Source organism: Somniosus microcephalus, chromosome 8, assembly GCF_052327205.1.
Source record: "Somniosus microcephalus isolate GS21.2 chromosome 8, FLI_Smic_1.0, whole genome shotgun sequence".
NCBI lineage: Eukaryota > Metazoa > Chordata > Chondrichthyes > Squaliformes > Somniosidae > Somniosus > Somniosus microcephalus.
In genome coordinates, this window is record NC_140994.1 from 96,523,220 (window position 1) to 96,539,792 (window position 16,573).

The following is a 16,573-nucleotide window of genomic DNA, read 5'->3' on the forward strand; positions in this document are numbered from 1 at the left end:
AAGTGCTTCCTGACATCATCGCAGAATAGCCGAGCTCTAATTTTAATATTTATGCCCCCTTGTTCTGGACTCTCCCACACCAGAGGAAATAGTTTCTTTCTCCCTATATCCTATCAAATCCTTTAATCATCTTAAACACCTCAATTAGATCACCCCTGAATTTTCTGTACTCTGTGTTGCATTGTCTCATTGGTATTTGCTGTTAATTGTATAAGCAGCCTTGCATGATGGTGGTGATGTTTTCTTGCCTTCTGACCGACCTGCCCCATCCTACAGGTTCTGAATCTTGCCAGGGTACAATCCACAGGGGCTGGCAGTAGCCTCAAGTGACCATTCATGAATGGACATTAATGGCAAGCTCTTGGTTAGCTATTTGACTGTAAGGGGAGGGGGTGGTGGCACCTGATGAGACCAATCCTCTTCTTGCCCTGTGTCTGCACATAGGACCTTTCAGTAGGGGTTCACTGGACAGTGGTAAGAAACTGGCTGAATCCTCTTTTCTGTAGCCTGGGCATGCTGAGCCCAGCTGAGGACAAGCCTGGGACTTCGATCTGTATGATTAAGTAGCCCACTGGCTAATGCCTATCCCAGGGAGCTGAGAGGGAGCACCATGCAATCTACATTTGTCCTTTTTTTGCCATTACGGCGGCTGTTTTCTCCTTCCTGTTGCTTAAATTGCTCGGTTTATGTTAAGGTGGCCACTGATGGGCTGAGGAAGTTAAAGGGAGACAGAGTGAATAGGATCCAGGCCCAGATGGACTTCTTACAAGGGTACTTAAAGGAGTTGCCAGTGAAATTGGGCATGTCACTGCCACTATCCTTGGGGAACAGGATTAGTGCCTCAGGATTGGTAACCTCAATCCTTAGTCAGGGACAAAGCTACAAACCAGAGAACCACAGTCCAATGAGCTCTCTCAATCTGTTGTGGGTAAAGTATTAGAGAGCATCCTGTTTGGGATGGTGAAAGGGGATAATAAACTGGGTAGGTTGGAAGATGGAGTGATGAGTGGCAAATGGTGTTTAATATGGAGAAGTACATGGTGTTGGGGTGAGGGAAGGGAAACAGACGCTGAGGATTTAAAGTAAATGACTTTAGGCTAAGGGGCACAGCACAGGATAGGGTTGTGGGGGATTTGGTGGTTGACTCATTGAAACCACTAGTGCAGTGTGTGGCAGCCATGAGGAAAGCTAACAGGATCCTGGGATGTATAGTCAGAGGCATAGAGCACAAATCCCAGGAGAGGATAATCAGTCTGTACAAGTACTGGTACCCCACACCTGGAGCACGGAATACAATTCAGGGCACTGGTACCCACACCTGGAGTATCGGATACAATTCAGGGCACTGGTACCCACACCTGGAGTATCGGATACAATTCAGGGCACTGGTAACCACACCTGGAGCACTGGATACAATTCAGGGCGCTGGTACCCCCGCACCTGGAGCACTGGGTACAATTCAGGGCACTGGTACCCCACACCTGGAGCACTGGGTACAGTTCAGGGCACTGATACCCCACACCTGGAGCACTGGGTACAGTTCAGAGCACTGGTACCCCACACCTGGAGCACTGGGTACAGTTCAGGGCACTGATACCCCCACACCTGGAGCACTGGATACAATTCAGGGCACTGGTACCCACACACCTGGAGCACTGGATACAGTTCAGGGCACTGGGTACCCACACCTGGAGCACTGGATACAGTTCAGGGCACTGGGTACCCGCACCTGGAGCACTGGATACAGTTCAGGGCACTGATACCCCCACACCTGGAGCACTGGGTACAGTTCAGTGCACTGATACCCCCACACCTGGAGCACTGGGTACAGTTCAGGGCACTGCTGCCCCACACCTGGAGCACTGGGTTCATTTCAGGGCACTGGTGCCCCACAGCTGGAGCACTGGGTACAATTCCGGGCACTGGTACCCCACAGCTGGAGCACTGGGTACAATTCAGGGCACTGGTACCCCACAGCTGGAGCACTGGGTACAATTCAGGGCACTGGTACCCCACAGCTGGAGCACTGGGTACAATTCAGGGCACTGATACCCCACACCCGGAGCACTGGATACAATTCAGGGCACTGGTGCCCCACACCTGGAGCACTGGGTACAATTCAGGGCACTGGTACCCACACCTGGAGCACTGGGTTCATTTCAGTGCACTGGTGCCCCACACCTGGAGCACTGGATGCAGTTCAGGGCACTGGTACCCGCACCTGGAGCACTGGGTACAATTCAGGGCACTGGTACCCCACACCCGGAGCACTGGATACAATTCAGGGCACTGGTGCCCCACACCTGGAGCACTGGGTACAATTCAGGGCACTGGTACCCACACCTGGAGCACTGGGTTCATTTCAGTGCACTGGTGCCCCACACCTGGAGCACTGGATGCAGTTCAGGGCACTGGTACCCGCACCTGGAGCACTGGGTACAATTCAGGGCACTGGTGCCCCACACCTGGAGCACTGGGTACAATTCAGGGCACTGGTGCCCCACACCTGGAGCACTGGGTACAATTCAGAGCACTGGTGCCCCACACCTGGAGTACTGGGTACAATTCAGGGCACTGGTGCCCCACACCTGGAGTACTGGGTACAATTCAGGGCACTGGTACCCCCACACCTGGAGCACTGGGTACAATTCAGGGCACTGGTACCCCACACCTGGAGCACTGGGTACAATTCAGGGCACTGGTGCCCCACACCTGGAGCATTGGATACAATTCAGGGCACTGGTGCCCCACACCTGGAGCACTGGGTACAATTCAGGGACTGGGACCAATGTCCTCGCAAGGAGGCTCACTCGTGTGGTTGGGGAGGGTTTAACTGAAATCGGCAGGGTGGTGGGCACCAGCACATAGAAGTAAAAAAGAGGAATGAGGTGCATAAACGAGTGGGAGTGTTGGATAGTACCAGAGAAGGAAGTAGCACCATATTAGATAGGAGCCGACCAAGAAGGACCACAAGGAATACAAAGACAGGTTTAGAATGCATGTATATAAACGCACTAATTGTGGTGAATAAGGTTGGTGAGCTACAAGCACAATTAGCCGTGTGGGACTGATTTTGTGGCAATAACGGAAACGTGGCTTACAAATGGTGAGGACTGGGTGCTTAATATTCACGGATGCAAGGTGTTCAGAAAAGATGGGGAAGGAAAACGTGGAGGTGGCAGTACTGATTAGGGAAGACATTGTAGTGTTGGAAAGAGAGGATGTCCTTGAGAGGACATGGACAGAATCTATTTGGTTAGAGTTGAGGAGCAAAAAGGGTATGATCATGCTATTGGGGTTATTTTATAAGCAAACCTGCAGGGAAATCAGAGATGTGCAAGAGCTATAGTGTGGTGATATTGGAGGACTTTAATTATCCAAATATCGATTGGGATAATGCTAGGGTAAGGGGAAAGGAGGAGGAGGAATTTTTGAAATGTGTTCAGGAGAATTTCCTTGACCAGTATGTTCTCGGCCCAACTAGGAAGGAGGCATTGCTGGATCTGGTGCTGAGGAATGAGGTGGGCCAAGTGTCTGTGGGAGAACACTTGGGTAAGAGTGAACATCGTATCTTAAGGTTTGGATTAATAATGGAGAAGCGCAAGGAACAATCTAAAGTAGAACTTCTAAATTGGAAGAGGGCTAACTTCAATGGTGATCTAGCCAGGGTAAAATGGAACCAAGGATTGACAGGACAAACTGTAACGGAACAATGAGTGATCTTTAAGGAGGAGATGTTTCAAGTACAGGCTAGGTACATTCCAACGAGGGAAAGGTAGGAAAGCCAAAGCTCCTTGGATGATGAGGGAGATAGAGAAGATGATGAAACAAAAAAAAGGGTGTATGATGCATGTCAGATGAATTCTTCAAGTGAGAACCAGGCCAAATACAATTAGTTGAGAGAGGAAGTGGTGTTCCCCAAGGGTCAGTGCTGGCGCCACTGCTATTTTTGATATATATAAATGACTTGGATATTGGAACACAGAGTAAAATTTCAAAATTTGCCGATTATACCAAACTTGGAGGTGTGGCAAACAGTGAGGAGGATACCAAGCGACTGCAACAGGACATAGAAAGGCTCGCAGAATGGGCAGACAAGTGGCAGATGGCATTTAATGCAGAGAAGTGTGAGGTGATGCGTTTTGACAAGGGATAGGGAGAGGCAATATAGACATAATGGCACAGTTCTAAAGAGTGTGCAGGGACAGAGGGACCTGGGGTTTCATGTGCATAGAACTTTGAAGGTGGCGGGACATATTGAGAGAATAGTTTGCAATGTATATGGGATCTTGGGCTTCATGAATAGCGGTATTGAGTACAAAAGCAGGGAGGTTATGCTGAACCTTTATAAAGCTCTCGTTAGGCCACAACTAGAGTATTGCGTCCAGTTCTGGTCACCAAACTTTAGGAAAGATGTGAAGGTCCTTGAGAGGGTGCAGAGGAAATTTACCAGAATGGTTCCAGGGATGAGGGATTTTAGCTACAAGGTTAGGTTGGAGAAGCTGGGGTTGTTCTTGGAGTAAAGGAGTTTGAGGGGAGATTTGATAGAGGTGTATAAGATTATGATGGGTTTGGGTAAGGTAGACAAAGGCTGTTCCCACTAGTTGATGGTACAAGGACTAGGGGACACAGATTGAAGGTTATAGGCAAGAGATACAGGGGGATGTGAGGAAGAACTTTTTTACGCAACGATTGGTAGTGACTTGGAACTCGCTGCTGACGAGAGTGCTGGAAGCGGAGACACTCAATGTTTTCAAGGGGAGACTGGATAGGCACTTGGGGGAAATAAACTTGCAGGGTAACGGGGATAGAGCAGGGGAATGGGACTGACTGGATTGGTCTACAGAGAGCTGGCATGGACTTGATGGGCCAAATGGCATCCTTCTGTGCCTCTGACTCTATGGTACCCCCACACCTGGAGTACTGGATACAATTCAGGGCACTGATACCCCACACCTGGAGTACTGGATACAGTTCTGGGCACTGGTACCCACACACCTGGAGTACTGGATACAATTCAGGGCACTGGTACCCTCACACCTGGAGTACTGGATACAATTCAGGGCACTGATACCCCACACCTGGAGTACTGGATACAATTCAGGGCACTGATACCCCACACCTGGAGTACTGGATACAGTTCTGGGCACTGGTACCCACACACCTGGAGTACTGGATACAGTTCTGGGCACTGGTACCCACACACCTGGAGTACTGGGTACAGTTCTGGGGACTGGTACCCACACACCTGGAGTACTGGGTACAGTTCTGGGCACGGGTACCCACACACCTGGAGTACTGGGTACAGTTCTGGGGACTGGTACCCACACACCTGGAGTACTGGGTACAGTTCTGGGGACTGGTACCCACACACCTGGAGTACTGGGTACAATTCAGGGCACTGGTACCCACACACCTGGAGTACTGGGTACAGTTCTGGGGACTGGTACCCACACACCTGGAGTACTGGGTACAGTTCTGGGCACGGGTACCCACACACCTGGAGTACTGGATACAGTTCTGGGCACTGGTACCCACACACCTGGAGTACTGGGTACAGTTCTGGGCACTGGTACCCACACACCTGGAGTACTGGGTACAGTTCTGGGGACTGGTACCCACACACCTGGAGTACTGGGTACAGTTCTGGGGACTGGTGCCCCACACCTGGAGTACTGGGTACAGTTCTGGGGACTGGTACCCACACACCTGGAGTACTGGGTACAGTTCTGGGGACTGGTACCCACACACCTGGAGTACTGGGTACAGTTCTGGGGACTGGTGCCCCACACCTGGAGTACTGGGTACAGTTCTGGGGACTGGTACCCACACACCTGGAGTACTGGGTACAGTTCTGGGGACTGGTACCCACACACCTGGAGTACTGGGTACAGTTCTGGGGACTGGTACCCACACACCTGGAGTACTGGGTACAGTTCTGGGGACTGGTACCCACACACCTGGAGTACTGGGTACAGTTCTGGGGACTGGTACCCACACACCTGGAGTACTGGGTACAGTTCTGGGGACTGGTACCCACACACCTGGAGTACTGGGTACAGTTCTGGGGACTGGTACCCACACACCTGGAGTACTGGGTACAGTTCTGGGGACTGGTACCCACACACCTGGAGTACTGGGTACAGTTCTGGGGACTGGTGCCCCACACCTGGAGTACTGGGTACAGTTCTGGGGACTGTTGCTGTTAGAACATCTAAAAATGTCTAAATGTGCTTTTCTTTCCTTTTCTATAGGTTATATAATCATATACAGCAACCTAGTAAACTTCTGTTCGGGTGTGACTATTGTTTGTTTAAGGTAAGAGCTTTTTATAGAGTTTGACAGCAAAAACAATGTTTTGTGCTACTTACGACAAGATACAACAGCGGATTCATTTCCTGCATTCTGGATTGTTGGGATCAAATTCACTTTCTGGAGACTAAAGGAAGGCAAACCAAATGGGATCAGATTTATTGACAAAATTAGAAGCAATTTCACTTTAAATTGGTGTGCACTCACTATCAGTTCCTAAAAGCACTGAGTTCAATTGAAATTCAACACGGGGAACAGAGTCCTGAGCAGCTCCTGCCTCATTCAACGTGGGCCGGTGAGCAAACCAAGAACCTTGTGCTCGATATGTCTCGGTGGGTGTTACAGTTATGGGGTGGCTCCTGGAATTGGCTGTTACTACGGGAAGCCTGTCTCTCCAGCTCACCATGCCAAACACTAGGCTCAGCTCAGTGAGGTGCAATTGTGTGGCAGCCAGAGTAGGGCCCAGCCTCCATATGAAGGCAGATCACACCCCTCAAGGATGAGAGGAAATTGACTGTACAGTGACTACTTGTGGGACAGGAAATGTTGTAAATGCATTTTTAACTAGTCAGCCACATTGGTGTGAGACTGCAGTCTTGTTTAAACCAGACTGGGTAAGGACAGCAGGTTCCCTTCCCGTAACATAACCACTATGCTGCTGTTCTCCATACCCCACATCTTGGATAATAAGAGTTTTTTTTGTTTAAAATTGATTGTTCTGTTTGAATTGCAGTTTTTCCTGAATGGGAATGGCTACTTATGAGTGCTGTATTGTGCATTACTCAGGGATGGCATTGGATTCTGTAAGAATCTTAATCAGAAATGCAGTAAAGTTTGCATTGCATTTTTGGCTTCTAACACTCATTTGAAAGGTTTTTGTTCATCTAAATGCTTCTTGAATGTTGTGAGGGTTCCTGCCTCTACCACCCTTTCAGGCAGTGAGTTCCAGATTCCAACCACCCTCTGGGTGAAAAAGTTTTTCCTCAAATCCCCTCTAAACCTCCTGCCCCTTATCTTAAAACTATGCCCCCTGGTTATTGACCCCTCTACTAAGGGGAAAAGCTCCTTTCTATCTACCCTATCTATGCCCCTCATAATTTTGTACACCTCAATCAGGTCCCCCCTCAGCCTTCTCTGTTCTAAGGAAAACAACCCCAGCCTGTCCAGTCTCTCTTCATAGTTGAAGTGCTCCAGCCCAGGTAACATCCTGGTGAATCTCCTCTGCACCTTCTCCAATGCAGTCACATCCTTCCTATAGTGTGGTGACCAGAACTGCAGAGTATTCCAGCTGTGGCCTAACTAGCATTTTGTAGAGCTCCATCATAACCTCCCTGCTCTTGCCTTCATTAGCTGAGGCATAGAATATAAGTACCCCATATGCCTTTTTAACCACCTTATCTACCTGTCCTGCTGCCTTCAGGGATCTATGTACATGCACACCAAGGTCCCTCTGATCCTCTGTCCTTCCTAGGGGCCTACCATTCATTGTATATTCCCTTGCCTTGTTAGTCCTCCCAAAATGCATCACCTCACACTCCAGGGTTAAATTCCATTTGCCACTGTTCTGCCCATCTAACCAACCCATCTATATCGTCCTGTAGCCTGAGGCTTCCCCCCCTCGCTATTTACCACTCCACCAATTTTCGTGTCACCTGCAAACTTGCTGATCATACCTCCTACATTCATATCTAAATCATTAATGTACACTACAAACAGCAAAGGACCCAGCACTGATCCCTGTGGTACACCACTGGACACAGGCTTCCAGTCACAAAAACAACTTTCGACCATCACCCTCTGCCACTAAGCCAATTTTGGATCCAATGTGCCAAATTGCCCTGGATCCCATGGGTTCTTACCTTCTTGACCAGTCTCCCATGTGGGACTTTGTCAAAAGCCTTACCGAAGCCCATGTAGACTACATCAACTGCACTACCCTCATCCACGCACCTAGTCACCCCCTCGAAAAATTCAATCAAATTGGTTAGACATGATCTCCCCCTGACAAAGCCATGCTGACTATCCTTGATTAATCCTTGCTTCTCCAAGTGGAGACTAATTATGTCCCTCAGAATTTTTTCCAATAATTTCCCTACCACTGATGTTAGGCTCACTGGCCTGTAATTCCCTGGTTTATCCCTACTACCCTTTCTTGAATAATGGTACTACGTTAGCTGTCCTCCAGTCCTCTGGCACCTCCCCTGCAGCCAGAGAGGTTCTGAAAATTTGTGTCAGAGCCCCTGCAATTTCCTCCCTTGCCTCACACAGCAGCCTGGGATACATCTTGTCTGGGCCTGGGGATTTATCCACTTTTTTAAGCCCGTTAAAAGCACGAGTACCTCTTCCCTCTCAATACTAATTTGTTCAAGTATATCACAATCCCCCTGCCTGATTTCTATGCCGATATCGTCCTTCTCCATAGTGAACACAGATGCAAAATATTCATTTAAAACCTCACCCACATCTTCTGGCTCTAGACACAGATTGCCACTTTGGTCCCTAATGGGCCCTACTCTTTCCCTGGTTATCCTCTTGCCCTTAATCTATCTATATATATATATATATATAAAGGAATCGTTCTGTCTGCCTGTCTATCTGTCTGTCCTATCTGTCTGTCCTCGGGTGTGCGTCTGTCCGGCTATGCGCTCGAAAGTTATACGGCGTACCTACGCGTGCGTTACCTCCGAAGAAAGCTTACGCTTCCGGGACGCTGGTAAGCGTATTTACTTTTCGGTTGGACGAAAATTGTTTGCGCCTTATGCAAAAAACCTTCAAAATTAAACTCATTATCTGCTAGCATTGATTGACTGACGTCAAGGTTCGACCAATCCTGTGCCGTCACGATTGACCAATCCTACAGTACGGTCCCCTGATGGTTGGCCAATCTGTGTGTGTGTGTGTGGGGGCGCGACTAATCGTTTTCATCTCGGGGATCTGGCAGCCATTGTTTCAGTGCCATGACTTCAGCTTCCAGCTCAAACTACTTTGAAAGTTAGTATCTCTTTTAAAAATAACATAAGATTTACCAAAAACGTTTTATAAGTACTTTCACTTTCATCTTTCAGGGTATTAAAAGGTAGAAATGTTGCCCGGCAGCAGATTCACAAAGGGACACAGACAGGGCCCTAAAGCCTGGGACTCGATTTAAAATGTTGCCCGGGAGCAGATTCACAAAGGGACACAGACAGGGCCCCAAAGCCTGGCACTCGATTTAAAGCGCCCGCCCCAAAACAGCCCTGGCAAAGCCGGGCTCCCCCAGCTAGTCTTCTTTCTATCTATCTATCTCTCTATATATATATATATATATATATATATATATATATATATATATATATATATATATATATAATATATCGGTCGATCTGTCTGTCCTTCCGTCTGTCTGCACGTGTGCGTCTGGGCAGCTATGCGCTCGAAAGTTATAGAGCGTACCTACGCGTGCGTTACGTCGAAAGAAAGCTTACCTTTCCAAAACGGTCTTAAGCGTATTTACGTTTTGGCCGGTCAAAAATCGCGCCCGCGGTATCCGAAAAACATTCAACATTCCATTCATTAGCATCTCATTATCTGCTCATTAGCGACAGAGTGACCGCGAGGTCGACCAATCGTACGCCGGCTTGCTGCCGCGTGCGGCCGGGCCCTCCGACGGTCGAGTGACGGGACGATTGACCAATCCTACGCTTTGGTCTCTCATCGAACGTCTTATCCGCCGGTTCATCTGGTGATAACAGGTGTTTCAATTGCCCGTATGTCTTCGCACCCATTAAATTTAATAATGTTAGTGCTTTATCAGCCTCACGAATTTTATTGGCCTTAGAATAATTTTTAACTCGTTCAACATATATGGCCCAATCTTCGATGTCACTATCAAAGTTGCTAATATTCCCGTGTTTAGGCACTGTAGTACTTTATCAGATTTGCAATTTCTCAGATTTTTTTTTTTACTGTTATCCAAGATGGCGGCTTCCCGCTCTTGCCGTCGTCCTCCGCCCACAAAATGGCGGTTTTCCCGCTTCTGCCTTCTTCCCCAGCGGTTTTCCCGTGAAAAATGGCGGCTTTCCCGCGCTTCTCGCTCTCCCCGCCCACTTCAATGGCGGTTTTCCCGCGCTTCTCGTCGCTGACTTTCAGCCCGACTGCGGCTCTTATCTCCTGTGCGATCGCTGGTGCGCCGCCCGCCCGAAACGGTTCTCAGCCGACGGCGTGTGTGGGCGGGCCTTATCGTTCTGAACCGAGGTGAGTAGCCGCCATCTTGCTTCCATTCTTTTTCCTGCTTTCTGCGTCTTTCTTTTCAAATATACATTTCCAGCAAAATAAAATTGAATTTATTAAATTGTTTTTAAAAAAATCACTCATTTTGTAAATATTTTCTCTAACCTGAAGATTCTTTTTCCGACCTTTCCCCGTTTTTTTCTTAGGCCTGAATGCCTGGGCCTTTCTTGCCCAGCCAGGCCCGAGCTAGGTAATTGGGCTTCTGCTAAGCTCCTCACCCCCCCCGTGTCACATTACCCGGGGCAACGGCGTCAGCCACGACGATCAGGGTGCGCACGCAGCAGGAGCAGGTGAGACACGGCGTCTCTCTGTTCCGCGCTCGGCTCGGGCGGGGCTCTCGAGAGTGCGGATCTCGGCCTTGATGAGCGGGGCTCTCAGGAGTGCGGGGCGGGGCGGCTGGGGCTTGGAGAGCGGGTCGCTCAGCCGGGGGGGGCGGGGCTCTCGGGAGTGCGGGGCGGGCTCGGAGAGCGGGGCTCTCGGGAGTGCGGGGCGGGGCGGCTGGGGCTTCGAGAGCGGGGCTCTCGGGAGTGCGGGGCGGGGCGGCGTGGCAGGGTTACCCCGGCAACCGGTCGTGGCCGTCTCTCCGCCTCAAGCCCTCCCTTCCTCGCCCGCCCGCCCCCCTCGCCCGCCCGCCCCCCTCGCCCGCCCGCCCCCCTCGCCCGCCCGCCCCCCTCGCCCGCCCGCCCCCCTCGCCCGCCCGCCCCCCTCGCCCGCCCGCCCCCCTCGCCCGCCCGCCCCCCTCGCCCGCCCGCCCCCCTCGCCCGCCCGCCCCCCTCGCCCGCCCGCCCCCCTCGCCCGCCCGCCCCCCTCGCCCGCCCGCCCCCCTCGCCCGCCCGCCCCCCTCGCCCGCCCGCCCCCCTCGCCCGCCCGCCCCCCTCGCCCGCCCGCCCCCCTCGCCCGCCCGCCCCCCTCGCCCGCCCGCCCCCCTCGCCCGCCCGCCCCCCTCGCCCGCCCGCCCCCCTCGCCCGCCCGCCCCCCTCGCCCGCCCGCCCCCCTCGCCCGCCCGCCCCCCTCGCCCGCCCGCCCCCCTCGCCCGCCCGCCCCCCTCGCCCGCCCGCCCCCCTCGCCCGCCCGCCCCCCTCGCCCGCCCGCCCCCCTCGCCCGCCCGCCCCCCTCGCCCGCCCGCCCCCCTCGCCCGCCCGCCCCCCTCGCCCGCCCGCCCCCCTCGCCCGCCCGCCCCCCTCGCCCGCCCGCCCCCCTCGCCCGCCCGCCCCCCCCGCCCGCCCCCCCCGCCCGCCCCCCTCGCCCGCCCCCCTCGCCCGCCCGCCCCCGACCAATCCTACAGTACGGTCCCCTGATGGTTGGCCAATCGGTGTGTGTGTGGGGGCGGGACTAATCGTTTTCATCTCGGGGATCTGGCAGCCATTGTTTCAGTGCCATGACTTCAGCTTCCAGCTCAAACTACTTTGAAAGTTAGTATCTCTTTTAAAAATAACATAAGATTTACCAAAAACGTTTTAAAGGTACTTTCACTTTCATCTTTCAAGGTATTAAAAGGTAGAAATGTTGCCCGGCAGCAAATTCACAAAGGGACACAGACAGGGCCCTAAAGCCTGGGACTCAATTTAAACTGCCCGGCCCAAAACAGCCCTGGCAAAGCCGGGCTCCCCCCAGCTAGTATACCTATAAAACACCTTGGGATTTTCCTTTATTTTGCCCGTCAGTGTTTTTTCATGCCCCCTCTTTGCTCTCCTAATTTCTTTTTTAAGTGCCCCCCCTACACTTTCTATACTCCTCTAGGGCTTCCACTGTTTTTAGCCTTTTGTATCTGCCAAAAGCCTCCCTTTTTTTCCTAATCCATTCTTGTATATCCCTTGACACCCAGGGTTCCCTGGGCTTGTTGGTCCCACCCTTGACCTTTACAGGAACATGTTGGTGTTGTACTCTATTTCCTTTCTGAAAGACTCCCACTGCTCTGATGTGGATTTTCCTACAAGTAGCTTATCCCAGTCCACTTTGGCCAGATCCTGCCTTATCATTAAAATCGGCCTTCCCCCAATTTAGAACCTTTATTTCTGGTCTATATTTGTCCTTTTCCATGACTACATTAAATCTCACCGAATTATGGTCACTGTCACCAAAATGCTCTCCTACTGAAACTTCTACCACTTGCCCGGCTACGTTCCCTAGAATTAGGTCCAGTACCGCCCCCTTTCTTATTACCCTATTATTTCTACACTTCTGAGATTTGCCTACATATCTGTTCCTCTAACTCCCCCTGACTGTTTGGGGGCCTATAGTACACTCCCAGCAAAGTGCTTGCCCCCTTTTTGCTTTTATGTTCTAACCATGTGGTGGGGGTGGGGGGAGGGGGGAGGGGAGGCCATGTGGTGGGGGGCTGGAGGAGGGGAGGCCCTGTGGTGGGGGTCTGGGGGTGGATGAGGGGAAGCCTTGAGCTGGGGATGGGGCAGTGTTTCCTTTCAGGCTTCCTGATGATGCTCAGTATTGTCGGTGAAATCGTACCAACAGCTCTCTATGATGTGGTGACTTTATTTTAACAGGATGGTATTAAACCGATGTGGGAAGATGATAAAAATAAAAAAGGAGGAAGGTGGCTAATGACACTTAACAAGCAACAGAGGCACAATGACCTGGACCGATACTGGCTAGAAACGGTAACTGCAGCACTCTTGGCATCCCTTGTACAGTCCTGAATTCTGAGCTCTGCTGCAGTGTGGCTTTTGTTCTTGACTTTAACAAGCCCATCTACCTTGGTACTGGAATAAAATAAACCGGTCAGCTCTGCAGTTTACTAGTGACATAACATTTTACAGCACAGAAACAGATCATTTGGCCCAACTGGCCTATGCTGGTGTTTATGCTCCACACGGGCCTCCACCCACCCCTCTTCATCTCGTCCTATCAGCATACCCTTCTATTCCTTTCTCCCTTGTGTTCATCTAGCTTCCCCTTAAATGTATCTATGCTATTTGTCTCAGCCATTCCCTGTGGTAGTGAGTTCCACATTCTCACCGCTCTCTGGGTAAAGAAGTTTCTTCTGAATTCCCTATTGAACTTATTAGTGACTATCTTCTATTTATGGCCTCTAGTTCTGGTCTCCCCCACAAGTGGAAACATCTTCTCTACGTCTATCCTATCAAACCCTTTCATAATCTTGAAGTCCTCTATCAGGTCACCCTTCAACCTTCTTGTTTCTAGGAAAAAGAACCCTTGTTCAGCCTTTTCTGATAAATATTACTTCTCTGGTAATCCAGTAAATCTTTTTTGTACCTTCTCCAGTGGCTCTATATCCCTTTTATAATAGAGACCAGAACGGTTCACAATACTCTAACCAAGGTTATATACAAGTTTAACATAACTTCGCTGCTTTTCAATTCTATCCCTCGAGAAATGAGCCCCAGTGCTTTGTTCGTGTTTTTTTATGGCTTTATTAACCTGCGTTGCTACTTTTAGTGATTTGTGTATCAGCACCCCTAGATCTCTTTGCTCGTCTACCCCATTTAGACTTTGTCCACGGAGTATGTGGCCTCTTTATATTTTCCAAGGAGTACGTGGCCTCCTTATTCCTCCTACCAAAATGTAACACCTCACACTTATCTATATTGAAATTCATTTGCCAATTACACGCCCATTCTGCATGTTTATTAATGTCGTCTTGTATTTTGTCGCAGTGCTCCTCTGTATTAACTATACTCTCCAATTTGGTGCTGCCCACAAATTTTGACATTGTATTTCTGATTCCCGAGTCCAAATATATTACATCTACTACGTTACCCTTGTCTGCACTTTCTATTGCTTCTTTAAAGAGTTCAATAGGGTTGGTCAAGCATGACCTTCCCTTCAGAAATCAGTGCTGAATATTCTTTGTTTTCGGTTTCTGAAAGTTTTTCTATTAAATCTTTTGAGTAAAGATTCCTACCACTGATAAGCTAATTGGTGTATAGTTCCCTGGACTTGTTCTATTTCCCTTTTTATATATAGGAATAAAGCTAGTTGATTAGTTGAGATACAAAGGCTTCTCTATTAAACATATTAATTTTCAACCATGCAATTTCATCTAATCCACTGAACGTCTATGAGTGACTTACTATTACCAAGCAGTACTGAGGTCAACTGTATAAAGTTAAGGTTGGGGGAACTCTACGTTAGTCCTTTCACTTGACGAATCGAATCCAACACTGAAATGGGCGAAGGTCTCTCATCTGGCTGAAAGGAGCCTGAGTGACTGGTTTTGGATAGTCTTAACCAAAACCCTCATGATGTGACCTGCATCCACAGTGTTGCCCTACCATTTGTCAACATTAGCAATCTGTGATCTCATGGATGATTGGTGTGAGAAGGGTTGGCAATTCGTCACTTGAATGCTGTTCTTTGGTGTTTTATGGGACAGTGTAGAGGGAGCTTTACTCTGTATCTAACCCGTGCTGTACCTGTCCTGGGTATTCCATTGTACACCATTAACACTCTACTATGGCAAAAAAAATTCCAAGACTTTTTACATTGCTAGTGGCCAAGATATCTGCAGCACGTTTATGGCCTATTGGAGTGTTTTGTATAATGGTCTTGATCCACAAAGACAATTCGGTGTCGTGTTTAAATGTCCTTTTCTTGTTCCTGTCCCATGCACCAGCTCCTGTGCCTGATTGGAGAGGCCTTTGATGAGTACAGTGACGAGGTGTGTGGAGCTGTTGTAAATGTCAGGCCGAAAGGTGACAAAATAGCAATCTGGACCGGGAACTGCCAAAACAGAGAAGCAGTCGTTTCAATAGGGTAAGTGCCAGTGTCGCAATCTTCAGTATTAAAGTGTGGGGGTGGGGGGCTGTTCTGCCATGCTGTGACTTATTCTACTTTACTCCCCCCTGCCCTTGTCCTGTTTTACGTTTTCCCAGGATGTGTGCCATTTATAAGAGGGCATTAAAATACGAAGAAAGACTTGAAAAGTTGGGTCTTCGTTACACGAGCAGAGATTACGGGTCAATATGATAGAAGTGTTTTAAGTTAGGAAAGGGTAGATAGATGCAGACTATTTCTAGTAGTTGAGGGGTCTAGAACAAGGGGCTATAGATATGATTAAATGGAAGAGATTTAGAACAGAGGACAGGAGACACTTCAGAGAGTTGTGAAGCTGTGGAATTCACTTCCAAGGTTAATTGAGGCAGAAACTGTTGACATTCAAGATTAGATTGGATAGGTGGGTGTGGGAAAAGTAATTGAAGGGATATGGGAACCGGGTGGGTAAATGTGAGTAGGACTGGTGTGGAAGATAAACACCAACATGGACTGAATGGGCCGAATGGCCTGTTTCCATGTTGTAACGTCTCTATGATGATTCACCAGGTTCCCAGCACCGTTCAGTTTTGCTGTTGTGCACTTCTGCATAACACAGATCAGTGTATGACCCCTGGTGACTGCCATTCCTCCCTGTATGGGGAAAGTGGAGGGGGTGGGGGGAAAGAGATGACCCGAGGTGACCCAGCCCCCCCTCTGAGGATGTGTTGACCCTGGTGATTCATCCAGTTTCTGTTTGTGGGGGGACGGTTGCCCAGAATCTGTTGATAATGGGGCCAAAATGTGTATTAGGTTAGTTTATGTCTGATATTCTGCCCGGATGGTTTGCCGACTCACTGGCGGACAGTTTCATGGGCGCACTCTAATACCTCACTGGAGTGCCTTTACCTATCCTGTCCTCACCAGGTGACCAGTAGGGCTCACTGAATAATGGACAGGAGTTGGGCTGAGTTTATTTTTTTTCTCCCTAGTCCAGGGGCCCTGAGGAACAGTGCCTGTCCCTAGCTGCTGGCCCAACCGGAAATAAGCTACTTGAGCAGAGAGCGTGGTCCAGCCTGGGATCTCCTGTGCATTGTGGCTCCTATCACTGGTGCACTGCCTTCAACAACTCAGCCTTTAATGGGAGCTTTGCTGCTCATCGAGCTTCAGCCAAGGACCTCTACTAAACCGCCAGTTGGCAATTGGGAAACGGGGCGTGCTGCTGCAGACCCACTCCAGCACCAGTCTGAAGGAGGGGGGCAGC

The 16,573-nt window shown here is 50.0% G+C and overlaps 1 protein-coding gene across 2 annotated transcripts in view; it reads left to right on the forward strand.

The window, feature by feature from the left end:
- eif4e1c (eukaryotic translation initiation factor 4E family member 1c) overlaps positions 1-16,573 on the forward strand; it is a 37,353-nt gene that overhangs the window by 18,776 nt on the left and 2,004 nt on the right. Inside the window, exons 4-6 of one of the 2 annotated variants that reach the window (XM_085995024.1) lie at positions 6,255-6,318; positions 13,083-13,196; positions 15,173-15,312. In XM_085995024.1, coding sequence (XP_085851150.1) covers positions 6,255-6,318; positions 13,083-13,196; positions 15,173-15,312 — 318 coding nt within the window. The remainder of the gene's footprint in view (positions 1-6,254; positions 6,319-13,082; positions 13,197-15,172; positions 15,313-16,573) is intronic. The other variant, XM_085995025.1, reaches the window with a different exon arrangement.